This window comes from Triturus cristatus, chromosome 6, assembly GCF_964204655.1.
Source record: "Triturus cristatus chromosome 6, aTriCri1.1, whole genome shotgun sequence".
NCBI classification, from domain to species: Eukaryota; Metazoa; Chordata; class Amphibia; order Caudata; family Salamandridae; genus Triturus; species Triturus cristatus.
Window position 1 is genome coordinate 593,605,113 of NC_140589.1, and position 23,022 is coordinate 593,628,134.

Genomic DNA, 23,022 nt, shown 5'->3' on the forward strand with positions numbered 1-23,022 from the left:
TTTGGGTTTCGGGAACCTTCTCCTGGCTTTTAGAAGGAAGATTGTATTAAGAACTACATATAAGGAGGCTTATATGCCATCTGATTCTGACTTTAAATTTCGCAATTTTTTTTTTAAGGATTGGACTGTCAAACAACGCACATACCCTACGATCTCGAGATGTTAATACTTTATAGAATAAAGCTGATTGGTTTGATCACTGTGCAGTGTCATATCTATAAACATGTCACAAAACTGTTAGCTCACTGTAGCACTAAGCGCGGTGATGGGGTGCTATGCTCCTCGTTAGTGGTAGGATTCACAGGATACTAGGAGGTGCACAATAGACTACTTATCATGCCTATATGATTTCCCTGTCATTGTCTTTGTCCTGTGAGCAGCCAACAATGTACTTATAGTTGCACTTAAGTGTACTTAGGTTTTATTGGAAATCTATTGGAAGTCATTTTAGACCACATTGCACTTGCTGTATTTATTGTGCTGCCCCCTCCTACCGCATCCCCGCTCTAACAGGTCCCACTAATGCAGGTTTCTCGTCCTCCACCTCCCTGCCAGCCCCTCCCATCTCCCAAGTCTACTTAAGGAGGCTGCTGGGCTGGTGTGCCATAGGCAAGCCTGTCTATGTCCGTCCGCACTTGGACAGCGTCCAGCGCCAGGACCCTTGGCCATTCTTCCCCGCAAAGTTACACCACTGCTGACCTCAGAGTCCTGGACCCCAGACGCACCAGCACCTATTGCTACTGCACATCCCCATGCTTCACTTTCAGGGGCAAAGCAACCAACAACACTCCAGATACCCTCAATCCAACCGTATCTGCCAAGTTGTCCGAGACCACCACGGCACAACTGCAGTACATCCTAATCAAAGCTCGATTACTCAGTAAACATGCCACATAGATCAGGGACGTGATCTCACTCCTCACCCAGATGCCATCTTCATCACAGAAACATGGTTGAACCCTGCATCTGCACAAGACATCACCTCCACCATCCCCTAAAGCTACAAAGATGATGCACCGGGACCAAACCAACAAACAAGGAGGTAGAATCACCATCGTTCACAAGGACACCATCTGCTGCATGATATCCCCAGACGACCCTACCCCAATTATGGAACACCTCAACTTCCATCTCCACACAGATGGAAAAAGCACCCTTGCCTACAGACCACCAGGACCACGCCCCAGATTCTGTGATGCCATCCCAGATCTCATTACCCCTCTCGCAATCAACTCCAAACACTATATCTTCCTTGGGAAACTCAACTTTAGCTCCACAACCCCAGTGACACTAATACCATCAACCTCCTGTAGAGCATGAGCAACATTAGCCTTAAGCAACTCGTCACAGGCCCTACCCATATTGCGGAAAACTTTAGACCCCATCTTCACCACCAGCATTAGTCAAATATAGACACATCACACAACTCACCTGATTTGACCACCACACCGTCCACTTCACCCAATCAGGACCTACCCATTCAGGCACCACGCCCCCCAGGTTTACGTGCAGAGACTGGAAAAAGGTATCAGAAGACCAGTGGAACACTGCTGTAGGCTCCAGCCTCCCAGACTCTACACACGACCCCGAACAAGCACCAAAAAACTTCTCCCAATGGATCACAGAATGCACCAACCCCATCGCCCCGCCAAGACAGTCAAAGCCAAAGGACCAACCAAAAAAGCAATCTGGTTCAGTGAAGAACGGCACTCTACCTAATGCAACTGCCGGCAACTAGAAAGGAAGTGGTGCACCAGCAAAAAGATTGCACCGCCTTCACAACTGCTCTCAACCAGTACCACTGTCTTCTGAAAGTCACCTAGAACAATTCCCTAGCATACTGCATTGAAGCTAGCACAAACCGCAGCAAGGACATCTTCACCATTGTGAGAGAGTTCTCCATCCCCTCAGCCACTGAGAACGACATCACACCCTCACAAGAACTGCGCAACAAACTTGCTAACTTTTTCCACAAGAAGATCTCAGCCATTTCCAAGAACTTCGAACGGCAACCCTCCACCGCCAAAAGCATCAACCAGCTCACACCCACGAACATAAAGCCCAAAGTACTGCTCACCCACTGAGACGCCCTCACCACTCATGACACTAGCGCCTTCATGACCCTTGCCCCCACCACGTCATCAACCTCGGATGCAGGACTATATTTGATGAGCTCAGGAAGGTCCCGAACACCACCTTCACTGTAGCCTCCTTCCCAGAGGACTGGAAACACGCAAAGTGAGACCGCTCCTGAGAAAACATCTGCCGTCCCAGTCAATCTGAAGAACTACTGACCCATCTCACTGCTCCCCCATCCAGTTAAAGTCCTTGAGAAGGCAATCAACCAGCAACTTACCCAACACGTGGAAGACGAAAACCTCCTGGACCCCTCCAAATCTGGATTTGGAGCCAACCACAGCACCAAGACAGCCCTTATTGCAGCCACCGATGACATCAGAGCCCTCCTGGACCACAGAGAAATGTTATGCCTCATCATCCTGGAACTGTCTGACACATTTGACCCCGTCTCCCATCACATCCTGATCAACAGACTCCACCACATCGGGATCCAAGGAGATGCCCTCAAATGGATCGCCTCGTGCCTCACCAGCAGAACCCAAAGTATCTGCCTCCCACCATTCAGCTCGGAGCCCAAGAAGATCATCTGTGGAGTCTCCCAAGGATCGTCCTTCAGCCCCAGCCTCTTCAACACCTACATGACCCTCCTGGCTAACACTGTCAGATTGCACAGACTCAACATCATCTCCAGTTCATCTTTTCACTGTCCGAGGACCCGTCAACCACCAAAGTCAACTTCCACAGATGCATGATGAATGTTGTGGACTGGATGAAAGACAACCATCTTAAACTCAACAAAGATAAGACGGAGGTCCTCACATCTTTGGAAACATCCCCTCGCCATGTAACAGCACATGGTAGCCCACAGATCTTGGCCAACCCCCAGCCCCAACAGACCAGGCCAGCCTCCTCGGCTTCATCCTGGATAGCCAGCTATCCATGGAGAAATAAGTCAAGGTTTTCATAGGCAGTTCCCCCACCCCGAGAAAATGTTGAAAAAAATGAAAGCAAAAAGGCATTTAAAGCACAATTTAGGAATAAATTGGCTAAAATGATTAATGTAACTAATGCAACTTCTGCAACATAACACAGAAGTTAGGGTTCACTTTACTAAGAACAATTTATTTTTACCCAAACAAATCCTTTTGAGTAAAATCAGGATAGTCAGAAAAGTCTTGAAAAAAAACATAGCTTTCTAACCTGTACCATGCTGCTTACATCTAGCACTTTGATGGCAGTTCATAGCTCAGTTTGCTAGACCATGATTGCAACTTATTAATTGCACAGTAACAAAAGGGTCTCTGTGACATAAGGAGCATCCCATTGACATATGCACATGCAATACTGTTCTGTAATCTCCATAGTACACATTCTTTGCAACAGGCACATTAACCCTCTGCGCTACCTTAGATGAGTCAAAACTGCCACTAGACAGAAGATCTCCCTCTAGCAGGTACGCAAATCACCAGAGTTATCTTGGCACATTTATTGTTGCCTGAAAACTGTTGGATATACAAGGAACTCTACAGTGCTTTCAAAACTGATGCACTGCTTTAAAAGTGGCCCCCACCCGTCCAGCCTCCTGGTATGGCTTGACCAGCCTTGATGTAGATCATGTACTAAGGAGTGATGGAAGTCTATGCTCAAGGGAGTGTTTATATTAAGGACAAGTAGCTAACTCTGTGTAGCAAAGAGTAGTCTGCCACCATTCTGTATCACGGAAAAGCAGCACAATGTGTGCAGTAAGGACAGCTGACACCATCTCTGCATTTGAGGAAGGTGGGCTGCCTCTGTGTTAAGGTCAGGTGGCACATTCCCCTTTCCTAGGGCTCCTCGTATAGCTCTCACTGTCCCAAGGTGTCTCACACGCCATCGTCCTCTGTAACCGCAAGGTTCCCGGAACCCTTGCTTGTCCACAGACCCGGACTTCTCTTATAACCTGTATCCCCACTCTGCGATAATGCAGCCCCAGGGACCCTCTTACTTTGATTTGCCCCTTTACATCCAGCTACTGTGTCCCCTATACCGACTGCAGCCGTGGCCCATTAAGCTTTCAATGTTCACAGGCACTTTGGAAACGTAATACAAGTAGTGCAAAGTCAAATCAATTGACACTGTTATACAGATATTGTTTACTAACAATTTGTAAAAAAAAAAGTAAGTGCCAAGGCTTAAAGTCTTAATTAGGAGAGAATGGCTGGTGCGGCTGAATGTCGGTGTGCAGAATGCTAAGGCTTCCAGGGTCAGACTGGCCTACAAGGCAAAACAATCTCATCCTCGTGCTTACACACCCTTCTCATGCTACGCAAGACCTTCAGGTGGCCCCCGGTAAATACCAGACAGACAATCACGCAGACCTTCATCACCAGCAGACTGGACTACGGAAACATGGTTTACGTAGGAATCACGGCACACCTTCTGAAAAGACTTCAGACAATACAAAATTCAACGGCAAGATTCATACTTGATCTTCCCAGAAGGCCGCACATCACACCCCATCTCTAGAAATGATTCTGGCACCCAATGCCGCACTATATAAATCTATGATTGATTGATTGAGCTAGCAAGCCGTGTTTACTTCCTGTTTTTTTCCCAAAATCATTTCCTCTTGGGTGGCCATATAGGATGGGTTTCACAGCTTGTGGGATATCAAATCTGTTACATCAGCAGTTGCTAGATACAATCCTTAAATGGACAAAACGGTATGCTGCCTTTTATAATATTGCCTGTGCCCTGTTCCATAGACTGAGGACAGAGGAATAACGTCCACCTAGGAAACATATAGAAAATGTTGCAGAGACGTACTAGATAATTTTCAAGAATAACCCTAGCCTTTTCTGTCTGTGAACTGAAGAAATACAGAAGGAAACGGTAAATTCACACTGGTCTTTATTGTACATAGAGGTTTAGCATCTGACTGGAGATTTGAGCAATTACTTATGTACACCCTTGCATTTACTCGGATCATCAGCAGATTTTACCAAAATTGTGACATTCAGGGCAGATTCTCTTATGCCTTGAGTGGCAAAGATATCAAATGTAAATGTGTTCTTTAAAAAGCAGCAATGGAGTCTAGTAATGTTTAACTTCACTTGCAAATACACAGAAGTGCTGAGTGCACAGCTCCATGCACACTTCCTCGAGCTCCTTGTACACTTCCTCGTGTTTGTGCTGAAGTTTGAACGATCTCTGTATTACTCTCCACCTTGCCATGGATCTAGGTTCTTGCTCTCTCAAAAACATATAATAAAATCATTTGTGCACATTTTAAAAGGTCACACAGAATGAGATCACCTGCTCTACAACACACATGAAGTGAGACAGGTGGTTGGATGGGTAGGTGTGCTGCGTATCTAGGTGAACGAGTTCATGGGCGTGGATGGAAGTATACATGAACTCTTTATTGACTAGATTAATGGGTGACTGAATGTAGGTGGATGCAAGCATGTATGGAAGAATGAAAGCATGGATGTCGGTGGGTGCATGGATTACATGTGGTCTTTGTAGACACCAGATGTACTAGGCACAGTAAGAGTAAGCACTCTGAATGTACACTGGCTGGAGCGCGAGTTATAGTTACTTCAGCTAACTATAGCTGGTGAATTTCAGTGTATTTTGTGTTTCAATTGTAACTAACTGACATTTTCACCTAACTATAACGTTACTTTCTCTTTTGTTTTCTCAGTGATATTTATATAAAACCTTTGAGGCGGCTAAATATATCTGTGGCCCAATACGTGATCCCCCCACCCCCCAGATTCAGTTGTAGATACGCAACTGAATAACACTGCGTGCACATAAGGATTTAAATCTGTTTTCTCAAATCTGGAAAGATAACGTATGTTTTCCTTCAGTGAACTGTAAAGGAGTTTTAACTATTTAATAACAAAAGAGTGTTATTCTATGTTCAAATCCGAACGCCTTGAGTGGTGCTCTTTAGAAGCAGCTGCCTCATTTCTGACTGCCTTGTTGTTTTGTTCTTTAGGAGACGATCTCTATGTGAGCAGTCCTCAGGGGAGCTTCCAAAAGTCTCAGATTCAAGCTGTAGAAGAGCTGTTTCTTTTGGCAGCTGGCACCGGGTTTACACCGATGGTCAAACTGCTGAATCACGTTTTGGCCAATAATACCAGTCTCAGGTATGTTTTTAAAATAATTGTGCTGTAGTTATGATCTGTGCATTGAACTCATCCAGATCTGCTTCCAGGCTGGCGATATAGTCCGTCCATGGTCTTCATTCATGTTTATGAACGAACAATACCAATACTTATTCACAAAATCAGGAGTGGTGGAATTTTGTAGTTGCAATTGGTAATTAGAAATGTGGAAATTTTATTATATGGCATAATTACTTCATTAAAAGGTTGGGATTGACATGTTTCTGGGTGGGACAGCCTCCAAAGTCCCTGAAAGCACACAAACACTTAGATGTGCAGGTATCATGCTTTCTTTCAAGTTGCTTAATTTGTAAAATATTAAGTCCAGGTGCTCAATTCTTTTCAGGAGGCCACACCCATTTCCCCAGCTCCATCCACTTGCTCTATTGGCTCCACCCACTTCCTCTATTGGCTCCACCCACATCCTCAACTGGCACTGCTGAAAGCTGGATGTCATACACAATCTGAATTTCAGTGAGTGAGAATTCCTCAAGTAAGGTTTTCATAGGCAGTCCCCCCCACCCCGAGAAAATGTTGAAAAAAATGAAAGCAAAAGTGCATTTAAAGCACAATTTAGGAATAAATTGGCTACAATGATTAATGTAACTAATGCAACTTCTGCAACATAACACAGAAGTTAGGGTTGACTTTACTAAGAACAAATCCTTTTGAGTAAAATTAGGATAGTCAGAAAAGTCTTGAAAAAAAACATAGCTTTCTAACCTGTACCATGCTGCTTACATCTAGCACTTTGATGGCAGTTCATAGCTCAGTTTGCTAGACCATGATTGCAACTTATTAATTGCACAGTAATAGGGTCTCTGTGACATAAGGAGCATCCCATTGACATATGCACATGCAATACTGTTCTGTAATCTCCATAGTACACATTCTTTGCAACAGGCACATTAACCCTCTGCGCTACCTTAGATGAGTCAAAACTGCCACTAGACAGAGGATCTCCCTCTAGTAGGTACGCAAATCACCAGAGTTATCTTGGCACATTTATTGTTGCCTGAAAACTGTTGGATATACAAGGAATTCTGCAGTGCTTTCAAAACTGATGCACTGCTTTAAAAGTGGCCCCCACCCGTCCAGCCTCCTGGTACGGCTTGACCGGCCTTGATGTAGACCATGTATTAAGGGCTGATGGAAGTTTATGCTAAAGGAAACAAGGGAGTGTTTATATTAAGGACAAGTAGCTAACTCTGTGTGGCAAAGAGTAGTCTGCCACCATTCGGCATCACGGAAAAGCAGCACAATGTGTGTAGTAACGACAGCTGACACCATCTCTGCATTTGAGGAAGGTGGGTTGCCTCTGTGTTAAGGGCAGGTGGCACATTCCCCTTTTCCTAGGGCTCCTCGTATAGCTCTCACTGTCCCAAGGTGTCTCACACGCCATCGTCCTCTGTAACCGCAAGGTTCCCGGAACCCTCGCTCGTCCACAGACCCGGACTTCTCTTATAACCTGTTTCCCCACTCTGCGATAATGCAGCCCCAGGGACCCTCTTACTTTGATTTGCCCCTTTACATCCAGCTACTGTGTCCCCTATACCGACTGCAGCCGTGGCCCATTAAGCTTTCAATGTTCACAGGCACTTTGGAAACGTAATACAAGTAGTGCAAAGTCAAATCAATTGACACTGTTATACAGATATTGTTTACTAACAATTTGTAAAAAAGTAAGTGCCAAGGCTTAAAGTCTTACTTAGGAGAGAATGGCTGGTGCGGCTGAATGTCGGTGTGCAGAATGTCAAGGCTACCTGGATCGGACTGGCCTACAAGGCAATTAGGTAGTGACCGATGGGCTGGTCAGACAGGTCAGTGTGTTGGATGGTTATTTTGGCTGTTTGTGGGAGTGTTTTATGGTCTACTGGGCTAGGTTTTCCCTGGTATCGAAAAAAACATTAGCTGCAGGAAGCTCAAATCCATGCGAAATTACATAGCTTGAAAAGTACGTATATATATTTTTTTACAAGTTCAAAGGCTGAAGTTGAATCCTACATACTGTGGAATACACCTTACGCCTTTCAAATCCACCCCCAAAACTCTCCCTACCACTTTGTCTCACTCTTGCAGGTTCCCTCTCATCCCTGCTTTTGTCTCCTTATCACGTTTTAATATCTTGTTATGTTTCCATCTTTCATGAAATCTTTTGATGTGCATGCCTTAGGGAAAATAGCAGTTTAAAGTGCACCGAATTTGATAGACTGTTACCTGAGGTCTTAAGTGATCTATTTGTTTTAATGTCCAAGCTCTGGACGCAATATACGCAGCAGTCAGTGTTCCTCAGCCAGAGGCCTGGAAAGTCTGCACTTCTTACACCGGGTTTGCAAACATAATGTGTTTAATTCGTATCAGCCATGACTTTATACACAGATCTGTTGTTGCTGTGTTCTACCTATCCGCGCAGCCCCTGAGTCAGGCTGCATGACATTTGGTTTCATTCAGCCACAGGAATACTCGTGGTTCTGTGGCCGAGCTAGACTGTTCTCCTCACATGTCCCCAACTGGGACTGAGGCAGTGAAAGTTGGCCTTAGCTTTCTGCAAAATAAGGCTTTCAAGTGAGGTGACACAACGCCCTTGTAGCTGAGGGGAGAAAATAACATTTTAGACCAGGCAGTAACCATAGGGCTCTCTAACTAATTTTCACATCCTGTAGTCCTTTCACTGACGGCTCGCTCACTGATTTTTCCATAGCACATAAAATCAGTATTGAGTTTTGTGACTGAAGATGTAATACCAGACTGACTCCTTCCCAGCTCTTCTAGCCTATTAAAGGCTTGTTGAGAAGCTGTCATATTTCCCCAGGGACCACCTCTGGATGACAGAGGGGAAAGCAGACAAAGGAGGGTGCACTGAGAACATTAGCAACAAAATGAGCGCATGTCTCTTTGATTCAACCTCAAAAGAGGAGGCAGGCCCCTAATGACCGACAGCTGGCACCTGCGAGAGGAACATTTCATGTTATCTTTCCTGGGCAGAGGTGGTGTGTGAGGAGAGACTTAAAACGGAGGAAGGGCCAAATCAATAACACACACAACGTGCTAAAGAACTTGGGGCTCTCTGTCCTGGGAAATTCCAAGCAAATATATGGTGAGTCCCCACCTACTGCACAAAGATGCAACATGCAACGTAGCGTACATTTGACATTCGATACCTGCTTCTCCTTTCCAGTTCACACAATACTACTAGCTTCATATTACAAAATCAAGACTTACTTATCGGACAGCCTTTTAGTTGTATTTAATTGGAGGCCTGCTGCGCAACACGCTGCTTGCTTCATGTCATCTGTTGAAAAGCGCTGCGGCTGCGCAGTATGTTTGCACGGGTCACGACGAAAACACTGATCCAATTAGTCTGGCTCAAGACACACACTTGACGATTTGCCAAATAGGGAGGGAGCTGACTAATAATATCGTTTGTAAGCGGTCATCATTGGTAGCGCTTGATTGTAATGACCTGTAATTTACGATGAGGCAGGGACCTTGGCAGTTTCTGAGTGTATGCCTCATAAGGCGGGCTGCCGTGGCGTCCAATTTGTAAGATTTTACACACAGAATCACGTGTAATATCAGCTCTTCACTGGGGGGACCCGTGTGAATGTAGTGAGCAGCCAATATCACGTGTAGACCCGGCCCTGAAAATTAAGTACCGGTGCATAGCACCTGAAACCACCGGTACAAATTAAGCACTGTATTTTGATTTTCTTCTTTCAGAGGCAAGAATACATGTATTTGCAGAGTGGGGATGGGAAGGGAACAGCCCTATATACATTTTGTTGTAAGAAGGTAAAAATGCTTCATATTTACACAGGGGAGCAATGCAGGTCACCACAGTGCGGAGGGGGTAGCGATTCCTCACCCACCTACCGAGTGACAGTACAATCTGGCCAAATAATAAGGCGTACCATCTGCTACCTGTCTGCAACCTGCTGTGTCCTAGTAGGGAAGTAGAAAGCAACAAAGTTGCAATAATTGATATACATTTTTGCAATATATGAGAGCCTGGTGAAAAGGTGCCACGTGACTCTCTGGGCCTCTGAGCACGCTGAGTGGAGAAAGATAGAGTGGCTTAGGGCCTCATGTAGGTAGCCAAATACCGGTCGGTAACGGCCGATTTTCGGTAATTATACCGTTACCGACCGGTATTTTGGCTTTTGAGATGTAGGGGGAGAATTTCTGTATTCGGAATTTACCGAATCAGTAAAATTACCGATTCGGTAAAATTACCGATTCGGTAATTTTACCGATTCGGTAAATTCCGAATACAGAAATCAGATGTAGGGGGACTGTGTGGTGTGTGTGGGGATTCGTTATTTACCACCAACTAATAGTTGGTGGTAAATGACGAATATGTGTGTAAATGCATTATTTTGCCCGTAGATGTGTGCAATGTGGCAGACACACATGCCCTCAGGGCATGTATGTGTGCCACATGTGCACACATGGCCGAATCAGGGGTGCAACAGGGTGTCAATGTGACACCCTGCCACCCTTGCATGTGCTCCCCCATTACCGAATCGGTATTTACCGATTCGGTAATGAGGCATACCTTCCCATCAATGGGAAGGTATGCCTCATTACCGAATCGGTAAATACCGATTCGGTAATTACCGACTCACTCCGATTCGGTAACATTTACCGAATTTTTACCTACATACACTTTACCGATTCTTAAATACCGAATCGGTATGATTCGGTATTTTAGAATCGGTAAAGTGTATGCCACCTACATGAGGCCCTTAGAGAGGAAAAACAAACAGGAGAGAGAAAAGAGAGGACAATACAGAGACGTCCTTTTTAATGCAAAGTACAAGATGCATTGTACTTCACATGCAGGACATGTCCTGTTAGTGAAAAGTGAGAGAGGACAATACAGAGACTTCGGTAGAGTAAGGGTAGAGAGAAGAGGCTATAAAGAGACAGTAGTGCAAATGACTTCTAACTGAGAGCGAGAGAAAGATCACAGAGCGAGGACGAAGAGAAAGGCTATAGTGAGTCAGGTGTGCATTTAAGTGAGAGAGGCAGAAGAGGAAAGTGACAGAGAGAGAGAGAGAGAGAAGAAAGATATAGGTTATAAAGCGACAGGTGGCAAAGTTGCACCGGAGGAGAAAAGTGAGAGATCAGAAAAGACAACCAGTGGAAGATGAAAAAGCAGAGGGAATACGATGGACTCACCAACAGACACGTGTGTGTGCGTGTGTGTGTGTGTGTGTGTGCGCGCGCGTGCGTGCTTGTTTGTTTGTTTGTTTGTTTGTTTGTTTGTGTGTGTTTGTGTGTGTGTGTGTGTGTGTGTGTGTGTGTGTGTGTGTTTTCTAGAGGTAGGAATACAACACCTGGCTGTTTTAACCGTGCTGTCAGCCATCCTGTCCTTTACTCAGCGCTGGGAAACCCCATTGGGGTAGCCAGTGTGCTTTACAAATCTATAGATAGAAACAGGCGAGGTAAAAGTGTAACAAACAAGCGAGAGGGGGAGTACAACCAGAGGAGAAGAGATAGAGACTATTACAGAGAGGTACGTGTGTGTGAGAGGTGAGAGGTGATATAGTTAGCTTGAAGATCGAGGTCGCCAGGCATTAGGCACACAAACAGGTCAGACATAGGGAGGTAGGTAGACAGCTGAAATAGAAGTAACTGAAGAAGGACTACGCAAAATAGGAGTCAGAGCGGAAAGAAGAGAAAGTTAGGCACAGGCGAGATTTCCGTTATGGCAGCATATTCTTGCATAATTCTGGTAATTTTGTGTTATACTGTTTGCTGCAAAAAGTTAATGTGAGCTTTTATGTGCTATTTTTTTTATCACAAATGTAGTCCTCACATTCACAATGCACAGAAGGATGCATTTTTCACTAAAATATAGCACCATATGCAGTTTGACATTTTCCCTAATTACAGGTAATTTTACCTAATTTTTCTGATATTTCACATAATTACACAAAAGCAAATTATGTGAGTCTCACACACCCCTAGAGAAAATGGCAGGGGAGAGGAAGAGATGATTTGGCGGGATGAAATAAAAGGCAGCATGAGGAAAAGAGATTTAAAGCAGGGGAGATGTAAGGGCTGCAGTATGAGAGTGACACGCAGGGCCAGACTAGCCGTAGCGGGCACCGGCATTTACCCAGTGGGCTGCGAGGGTGGGGGCCGATTTTGAGCCCCTGGGGAGGGAGTTTTTGTTACCGGGGGCGGCAATATCGCCCCCGGTAACAAAATTGGCGGAAACTGGCCCTTGCAAACAGCCACCCTAGGGGAGCTGGCCGCGCAACTTGCCTGGGCCGGTTTTAGTTCCCAGTCTGGCCCAAGTGACACGGGACATTATGTTGCTCAAGGTGAACCGATATGGTAGTGGGGAGGGAGGGAGACAGAAAGCAGAAACAGTTTGCCCATAAAGGCAGCTGGACAACAGACCACTTCTTTCCACTTTGTTGGCACTCTGGGGGCCTGAAGTTGTAACTCCACCCAGGGCCAGACTGGCCGTAGTGGGCACCGGGTGATTTTCCTGTTGCGCCGGACGGGTGGGGGCCGGCTTTCTGACCGTTTAGGGCAGTTTTTAGGTCTCGCCTTGGCAGCGCATGCGCTGCATGCGCTGTCTCAGCGAGACCTAAAGTAATCTCTATATGTTGGCAAGCAGCCGGTAGTTTTTCCTGCTGCTTGCCATTGACTTAGTGTTGGCGTACTGTTTCTTACCTTGTTTTTCAGCTGCCCAACTGACTTCCGTGTAGTCCGGAAGCAGCGGCCACCAACTACAGTTTTAGTCCGCACTGTTCGGACTTTTTTTTTGTCTTGCGCATCGCTGCCTGACCTAAACATGGCAGTGGCGCATGCGCAAGACAAACAGAAAGCCGGCCAGTGTGTGCGAGGGGTGGGCAGCGCATGCTGCTTGTTTCATCTGAAAGGGGAACCGCAAATGAAAGTCTTCACTCCATGACAACCTCCACCTTCAAACACGAAGCCACTACTCACAAAGTGCAATTTACCAGAGTACTTTTGTCCCTCGAACCCAACTTTCTCCGGTTTGTGATTTTTCCAGGTTTTAGTTCCACAGACAGGCAATATTTATCAAGTTTTTGATTTATAAAGTTGCCTTGAAATAGCGACCCCACGACTGTGCCCACTCCTCGTTACCACCAGGGGTCTTGCACCAGAGGCCCCGCCTTTTGGAGACGCCAGGCAGGCAGCTAGCATTAAGCTGGCATCTTTGAACCCTGCTGCCGGCCTGCTGATGCCAAGCTCACTCGGACCACGGGGGCTTGGTCCAGAGGATGCGAGTGGATGCACGCGTGTCGTGGGTCAATGAATATGTGTGGCCCCCTCAACTGTGCGTCCATCATACGAACTGGAAGTGTGAAGGGCCAATGTCAGAACGAGTACTAGACTGCCTCCAACCGCGGTCTTGACCTCGTTGACGTCAGAGGTGAAGGACTCAGTGGAATCTGAAACGGGTGGACTTGGGTTCCAATCCCGACTGTGGCGCTTCATTTGACTTCAAATCGTGTGATTCTGAGCTGATAGGTACATCTCTAGGCGCGGCGGAATATGCATCACAATTATCCATCACAAGGACAGTTGGATTTTTATACAAGAGCAATTCCATTTAAATCAACTCCGAAAATGCTCCGAAGCGGCAGTTGGAATATTTGTAAATTACAATTAAAACCAAAAAAGACAAAGTTCAAAGCAGAACAACCGCACAAAAATAAAAACAAAACACTAGTGATGAAAAGCCCAGGCACAAGCACTCCAATGGAAGTCCACAGACACTCTTGTGCGGGTGCCGAGCCTTTCGACAGGTGATTGTAAATGACTCGATTGTGCTCCTCGGCGCAGCGTCAACTTACCCAAGAGCCAGGCTCTCACCCAAGGCGCTATGCTTGGATGGAAGAGCCAGGGAGTGCTGAGCGGGCGACCACAGTAACCACAGCTTCCACAACAAGGCCCCCCCCGTCGAGCTGTTCATAGAGCCGAAAGGTGTGGGCGACGGTAAGTCACCGAGCAGGTATTCACCGCCACCGAACTGGTTCCCAGACCGCTGGGGGCGTGGCTGCCGCCAGGAAACACTGTTGGGCAGGAATGCCCACTGCACAAACAGGTTAGAAATTACCACATGCCATCAGAGGTCTGCAGAGAATCGGAAACAGCAAGCGACGTTCAAGATGAATTAACAAGCATTGGCAAAGCCAAAATGCCTGGCCAGGACAAGGTGGTGCAGTGGTTATTTACTTATTAAAAGCATATGTCAGAAAAAAGAAAGAGAAAACAAATTACGAAGTAGATATGGCTACCATATGCGCACACTATTAAATGAAACAAGCATTGGCATAGCCAATAGGTCTCACTTTTGTGACCTTATAAGTATTTAGTTATGCAGCATAATATCCTTGGTGCAATAACATCAACTGTTGCATGGCTAAAAACGTATAAGGTCCCAAAGGCAAGACCTATTGGCTATGCCAATGCTTGTTGTTACTGGAGGCCGGTTTTGCAGCAGTACTGCAAAATCAGCCCCATGTAACAACTGTGCAGCAGCATTTCTCACCAGCAGCTCATCCCCTCCCCCCCCAACCCCCATAGGCCGGTCTGATGTAATTGTCAGGACTGGTTTGTGTTCCCTGTCCGGCCCTGGCTCCACCTTCCAGTCCTGCTCCAGACACCTGGATTGGAAGGAAAAATAAAACACAAAGGGCATGTCTGATGGGCTGTAGGTCCATGCTTGGCCCTTCTGTTCTTCACAGCACTGGTGCAAATATTTTGTTTACCAAGACAGAACTTGAAATCATCGCATGCAGGTTTCTAGCAAGCGCTGAAAGATTAGCTTTGAAAAACCAATAGCAGCCTCTATGTTACACTTACAGTGTGATCACATTAAAGGGCCCATTTTAAGTTGTTCAGAGCAATATCGATTGAGGGGGGTTACCACCATGCAAAATAAAAAATTGCGAGTTTCGAATGACATTTTGCCCCTGCTGAAAGAGTAGGAAGAAAATGTATGGGCCTTAACTTGGGGAAACCTGCAGAATTGAACCCTGTAAATTCGGGTCCTGTGTGTTTTCCCCAATGTCTCGCCCATAATTCATGATGACTTGGTTGGAGATTCTGTCCAAAATTGATGCTTGTAGTAATGGGATAGAGTGAGATAAGCATGGACTGGGCGGCAAGCAGCTGAGGAGTGTGAGTAGCTAGAGCAGGATGTAGGTAAGAATTTGACAAGTCCTGCTTACGTACCCTCATTACATTTTATATATAAATTTTAACGAGTTTGCATTTTCATTTATAAACGTGTTGCATATAACACTTGATTTCAAATAGTTTGATAGCACAGCAATTATTTATATATGTATTTGTATGGCTTAAAATACATTTAGTGTGAAAGTGCAACAAAATTAATATGCAAATTCTTGCATTTTCCATCATCCTGCAAGAGGCCTGTCCTTTCCAAAATAACCACGAAATGGTATATAAATTTGATACAGACATGTATTAGGCAGAGGGTATTCTGTATAATACGTGTTCTGAGATACTTTGGGATATTCACTGTGAAAATTTATGACTTGATGATGGCAACTGTGGGACGCAACTGGCCATGGTGTAATGGCAGTACTTCTTGGTACCAGTAATGTTATAAAATACACTGCAGTGATATTGCTGGGCTGGCATAATGGTTGTGATTCTGTGTCCATATATGGCATGTGGATGCCCCTCTCTGGAATTTTGCTGGCCCTGACACAACCGTGGTTATTTGTGGCATATTGTGGTTTTTAGAAATGGGGGTCTCTCGTTGGCAGAGGTAGGTACCTTTATCCTAATCGGGGGCCTTGCTTCTAGTCAGTGTAAGGGGAGGTACACTTCTGAAATAACCCCAGCTCATCCCCTTAGTAGCTTGGCACGAGCAGACAGGCTTATCTCAGAGGCAGTGTGTAAAGCATTTGTGAACACATACAGTAATACAGTGGAAACACTACAAATGGACACCACACAAGTTAAAAAAACAAGACCAAATGACAAAAATCCACAATACAGTTATCAAGATATCCTCAAAAATAGTTTTTTCACTCAATTAAAGTTTGTAGCAACAAATAACTCCACCTGGAGTTATTACGATGCCGTGACAGATTAAAATCCCAAAGAATGGCGCCATCTGCAAAGTGCGTGGTGTCAGGCGTGGAGTTAAGCAGACCCCTAAAGAACAGTACCTTGGAATTGATGCAAGCAAACGCTGTGCATAGCGTCGGGAGGGGATGCTCAGAGACGTTTTAATGCAGGGGCAAAGTGGGCTCTGGCCCAGGGCCCCAGCCTTTCAGGGGGCCCCCTGACAGAGTCAGCTCCATTCTCCAGAGTTTTGCCCTAATGACCTTGATTATTTCTTAAACGGATTGTTTTAAATACTGTTTTCCTTTAATGTATGTTTTATGTGCCTGATGTGTTTATGTTTCATGCAGTATACAGAAAAAAAGTTTCTTTTAGATCAAAACAAGGCATAACATATAAGAAATGGGAGGGCGTCACAGAGATTATTTGCAGTAATATTGGTGAGCTGCTGTGTGTTACAATTTTGAAAACACACATACCTATCCATGAATATTAGATGTAAACACATTTAGGGCCTTATTTATGAGAAGTGATGCATCGCTGTGTGAAAACAGGGATGTGTCACTTCTTAGTACGCCCTCCTTGCGACATGACGGATGCGTCATATTTACTGTATGTCGCATGGAGTTAAAGATACGTCAGTATTTCTGGCGTATCTGTAGGCGCAAAATTGATGCATTGCTGGGGTGTGTCTGAAAATAGACACAAGTCCAGCAATGTGTCCTTTCACATGGGGGAAGCCCCATGTGTAAGGGCCTGCATCAGTCTTACACCTGCTGTGAGGCAGGCGTAAGATATTGACGCAATGGCCTCCTAGAAGTGGCGCACTGAGTTTTCATAGATTTCAATGTGCCACTTCTACGAGGCTTTTTGCGGGGGAACACCCACCCTGCATACATTATACCTGGCGCAGGTATAATGTGGTGCAGGGGTTTACAAAGTGACGCATCTGCCTAGATACGTCACTTTGTCAATAGGGCGCAACATGGCACATTTTTGTCGCTGCAGGTGAGTCACAAAAAGTGACACACCGGCTTCATAAAAGTGAAACAAGGCCTCATAAATAAGGCCCTTAGAACTTGGACGAGTGTTCCTTTGCACTGTCAGGGACCTAATGAAATGAAATTAAATAATGTATTTAATAAAGTGCGCAGCCACTCAGACTAGAGTGTCCTGGCACATGACAGCGGGAGGAAAACGTGCGTAGAAGACCCATCAGTTATTAAAAAGCCAGGTTTTTAAGTTCTTCCTGAAAGATAGTAGGTCTGTGGTTAGTCTCAGAGACTCAGGGAGTCTATTCCACAATTTTGCACCTAGAAAGCAGAGGGATCTGCCTCCAGTGCGGGCACGGCATATTTTAGGCACGATGGCCAGGTAGGCATTGGAAGATCTTAGGGGTCTAGATGTTGTGCAGTGATTAACGTGCTTATTTAGGTAGCCGGCTCCTAAGCCGTGGAAAGCTTAAAAGAAGATGGTCATCGCTTTGAAGTTGATCTGTTCTTTTATGCGGAGCCAGTGTAGAGACTTAAGAATAGGGTTCATACTAGGTCTGGGTTTAGGTCTCAGGATGGCTCTGGCCGCGTTTTCTACTACTTGTAGGCGCTGGAAAAGGGCTTTGGGAAGACCGAGGTACAAGCTGTTGACATAGACAAGCTTTGATGTCACCAGAGCCTGCACCACGATCTTCCTACTCTCATGCGGTAACAGTGGCAGGAATTTTTTTAGCATCCGGAGTATGCCAAAGCAAGCGCCAGTTAGAGTTTGGATTGGAAAGCGCATGGAGAGGGTCTTGTCTATGACAATTCCTACGTTTTTGACTTTCTCCTTTTCAGCGGGCGGGGGCAGCAGATCTTTTGGCCACCAAGAGCTCCAGTTAGGCGTTTCTGGATTACCAAAGAAAATAACTTCAGTTTTGTCAGGATTGCACTTCAGCTGATTGATCTTAAGCCAGTTAAAAACCTTTGTGAGGCAAGACCTGATCATTGCACCATCAAAGTCAGTTCCTTTTTCACATGTAAAAATCAGCTGAGTGTCATCAGCATAGGAACCAATTTTGGCGCTCTCTTCCTCTACCAGAAATGCAAGGGGGGTAGATATATATTAAAAAGGGTAGGACTGAGAATGGAGCCCTGAGGGACACCTACATTCATGGCCGGAACTGGGGATGAGAAAGGTGGGAGCCAGATGTCCTGAGATCTATTTGCCAAGAAGGATGACATCCATGTTAAGGCGCCCTCCCAGGTCGATGTCAGCAAGTCTCTCCAGGAGCCTCTCATGTGGGACCGTATCGAAGGCCGCCGACAGATCGAGCACTATCAGAACAGCCTTGCCTCCCTGGTCCAGCTTACCCTTGAGAAATTCAGTCACTTCCAGCAGAGCGGACTCCGTACTGTAGTTAGCCCTAAAACCGAATTGGGACTCATGAAGGAGCTTCCCATCATCAATGTGTTTTTGGAGGACCTTGTTTACATGCTTTTCTAATACTGTGGAGAGGGCACGAAGAAGGTAGATTGGCCTGTAGTTGGCAGGGTCCGTCAGTTTGGCGTTAGCCTTTTTCATCAGTGGAAGAATCTTAGCATTCTTCCATAATCTCGGCATGTTGCCTGAGGGGAGGGAAGCATTAAAGAGCTGGTTTACCGTGGGGTTTATGGTGGGAGCTAATAGGTTCAGGATATTCGCTGGACATGGGTCGGTAGGAGAGCCAGACTTAATGCTTTGGAGAAGGGTCAGTGACTCTTCAAGCTAAAACTCAGGGAAACTAGTAAAGATGGAGGATCCAAGAGGTGAAAGTTGCTATTGGAACTAAGGTAGAAGGTCAGTTCTTCCTCTGAGATGTTACTGAAGGCTTGTTAGATCACAGAGATCTTTTTGTGGAAGAATTGAGCTATTTGCCTAAACCATTCTTCCGTACATGGCCCTTCCTTTGTGCCTGCTTTCGGGACAGTAAAGGATTTAACTATGCTAAAGATTTCCTTACTCTTATTTTGGGCATTTTCTATTTTGGTTTGAAAGAAGTTTTTCTTGGCTGCCTTCACAAGAATGTAATGAGCTTTTAAGGTGTCTTTATACACCTTCCTGTCCTCAGGTAGATAGGATTTACGCCATTTCCGTTCCATTTTTCTACAATTTCTTTTGCTAGATCTGAGGGAACTGTTAAACCACGGAGCTGGTGAGGCCGACCTCTTTGAGGAGCGGGAAACAACTGGTACCACTGTACCAATGTTGGTACGGAGCTATGAATCTATTGAGAGGGTGTCCGAGTCGGGGCAGCCAGACAGCTCCAGTGAGGAACAACCGAGGGCATCTGCTAACATCGGGATGGATATTTTATGGAACATCCTGTAATTAGGGACCCTCTGCCCTGTGTTAGCCCGAGGGGCTGTGGCAGAGTTGGGAATGACACATTTTAATAGGAGGTGGTCAGACCAGGTAATGGGAAGAGGAAGGCTTGCTTATATGTCAACGTTGTGAAAGATTTGGTTTATGGTATGGCCCTTCCCATGGGTGGCCGAAGAAATGGATGAAAACATGTTGCAGGCCTGCAGCGTCCCCAACAAGGAAATTGTTTGAGGGTATTTTCCATTGTCCATAAACATATTGAATTCTCCCAGAATAAGGCAGTTGTTGTATTTTAAGGCCAGGGAGGTGGTGGCTGTATTAAGCATAGTAATAACACTTCCAATTGCACCGAGAGGTCTGTAAATCAGAAAAACAGCTATGCTATGATGGGGGGATAAGGTACAGCAGAAGCCTAAGGACTCTGCACCCTCGATGTTTTCCATTGGTATGGGAGAGCAGTCTAGTTTTTAATTGTAAATTATGGTGACACCGCCCCCTTCCCACTTTGTCGGTCTCTTCTAAAGATTTTATAACCCGTAGGGATGGCCAAGGTGATAATAGGGTTGGAGGCTACAGACAGCCAGATCTCAGTGAGAAATAAAAGATCAGGCTGTTCGTCTAAAAGTAGGTCATAAATGTGTGGTTCATGCTCTTGCGTAGAACGACAATTTAAAAGGGTGGCCTTTAAGTCCTCTGTTTTCTTATTGTTTTTACACTTATTGTTGCGTGGGAGGATCTTGGATGCGAGTTTCCTAGGCTGGAGGAGAGACCAGTTGCACTTATTAAATCGAAAGTCTACCTCCAAGCTCGGATCAGCGGCTGTACACTGACATAATGTAGCCGCCAAAGGCTAAGCAGTTTTTCCCTATTGTAATATAGTGGAAGAAACTCACCGGAGGGGAACTCGGCAGCATGGCCAGAGCCAGACGCCTCCGGGATGCTGACGGGCACAGAGGGCCTTGCCTTTGGCACACCAGCGGCGCGCCGAAGGCACATGTCCGTTTGCATCGGGAATATATAGGCTAATGCCTTTGATGAAACTGGACCGCTAATGCAGCTGAGGAAGCGGAAAATACGTGGGCGGAAGTGAGGAGCCCGATAGCAGCCCCAGCTCTCCGCACAATCGGCGTATCAGCCACGGCGGACCAGGACTGGAGAAAAAGCGAGATGTGAATCGGAGCAGCTAAGGAGGTGCAGGCAATCAGAATCAAGTAAAGTGCAAGTGCGCGCAGGTAGAAGAAATTGTTAAAAAGCACAGAGTAATTAAGACACAATATACAATTTAAAATGTATTAAAAACCTAGTAGCAGGGCTGGAAACACTAAATCTTACCGCTGTCAGCTGCACGCGTCTGTTTGCCTATGATGCAAACTGAACCGCTAATGCAGCTGAGGAAGCAGAAACTGCGTGGGAAACAGGGGCTCAAATTGGATCATAAATTCAAAGCTGTTCTGAACAGGGGCCCCCAAAATATGTTTGGCCCAGGGCCCCCAAAATCCTTAAGATGTCCCTGGGGATGCTTCGTGGCGCCGGGTGGCGTTGGTTCCTTACGACCCCAGGGGAGTTGAAGCCTCAGTTCCTTACTGTGATGCATAGGAGGTAAGGCGTCGGTTCCTTAATGTGTTGGGGAGGTGACGTCAGGGTGGCAGCAAGGCGACGGTTCCTTACGTCGGTGCGGTGTTGATGGATTCAGGAGTCACCCATGTCGAGTATCGACTTTGCGTTGATAAAGCACCGGCGTCGGTGAAGTCGGGGCTGCGGCGCGAGTCGGAACGGTGCGTCGTGGATGTCACAAGCGGTGTCCTCGGCTCCAGTGCAGGCAGCGGCCTCGGTGACGGCTTTGGAGTCGATGCAGCACGGCGTCAGCAGGCGTCAGGCATACTGTGCAAGTCGGCGCAGTGTGTCGCGCTCTTCACGAGTGGTGCCAATGGCTTTGATGCAGGTTACAGCATCGCTCGCCTACGTCTGTATTGCAATTTCCTTCTGTGGCAGCTGAAACAACAGTTCCAGATGCTGAGAGACAGAAAAAATTAAGTCTTTGTGTCCCTGAGACTTCAGAACAAGAGGCATGCTCAATTTAAGCCCTTGGAGATCTTGTCCTCATACAGGTGACAACGCAAACAGCAAAGTCCTTTTCTCCTTTCATTGGCAGCAAGTAGCCTCTGCAGGCCAACCAAGACAGCAAACAGCACAGGGGCAGTATTCCTCCTCAGCTTCTCCAGCTCTTCTCCTTGGCAAAGGTTCCTCTTGATTCCCGGAAGTGATGTCTGAGCCCCTCTTTTTATACACAAAAATAATTTGTTCTCTGGAGGCTGAGAGTGTCTGTACCCAGCCAAAACCAGTTCTGTCCTCACTGGTGCAGCTTCCTGGCAGGAGGTGGAGACAGCATTGTTGAAGGCCGACCAGGCCCATTCAGGTGAAAGGAAATCTCCTCCCCTGCTTTAAATGCAGCCCAGGTCTATTCAGCCCAGCTCTGACTCATCAGGCTCTCTGGAGCCAATGCCCCTCTCCAGCCCCTGTCATCCAAAAGCCAGACATGTAATACCAAACCTAGCAGAGGCACACTGGATGGTTAAGCAAGAAAATACCTACTTTCTAAAAGTGGTATTTTCAAACAGAATCTAAAAATCACCCTCACTAAAATATGCATTTTAACATTCTAATTCAGGCATACTAAACTTTATTTTCCTACCTAGTTCCCAGGGGTAGTTGTGTTTATAATATGTTATAAGCAAACTCCCCATTCTGTCCTATGGGAACAGGTAGCCTTGCAATAGTGAAAAACAAAATTGACCGTAATTATCCATCAGGACAGGTCACACACACCAGGGCATGTCCTACCTTTCAAATACACTGCACCCTGCCCACAGGGGTACCTTGGGCCTACCTGAGGGGTGACTGATATGTAAGAAATGGGAAGGTCAGGGTCTGGGAAGTGTGTGCACTTGCCAAGTCGACATTGCAGTACCAGACTGCACACAGGTTCTGCAATGGCAGGCCAGAGTTACATTTTACAGGCTCCTTCTGTGGTTGGCACAATCAGTGCTGCAGCCCACTAGCAGCATTTGATTTGCAGGCCCTGGGCACACACAGTTCACTGTACTAGGCTCTGACCAGTAAATCAAATATGCCAATCATGGAATCACTAATCCATAACAACAATTTACAAAGGGAGCACTTGCACTTTGGCACTGAACAGCAGTGGCAAAGTGTCCAAGGCATCTAGACCAGCAAAACTGAGTTCCACAATCAGCAAAAATACAGGAGGCAAAGGCAAAAAAATTCAGGGGAGACCCACGCCAGTGGTGCCAGGTCTATCTGTGGGCATTCATGACAAGAGATGGTGATACATGTGCATGTA

The 23,022-nt window shown here is 46.0% G+C and overlaps 1 protein-coding gene across 2 annotated transcripts in view; it reads left to right on the plus strand.

Moving 5' to 3' along the window:
• CYB5R4 (cytochrome b5 reductase 4) overlaps nucleotides 1-23,022 on the plus strand; it is a 1,096,425-nt gene that overhangs the window by 890,680 nt on the left and 182,723 nt on the right. For both annotated transcript variants that reach the window (XM_085611035.1, XM_085611036.1), the window contains one exon: nucleotides 6,065-6,215. In XM_085611035.1, the coding sequence (XP_085467161.1) occupies nucleotides 6,065-6,215 (151 nt within the window). The remainder of the gene's footprint in view (nucleotides 1-6,064; nucleotides 6,216-23,022) is intronic.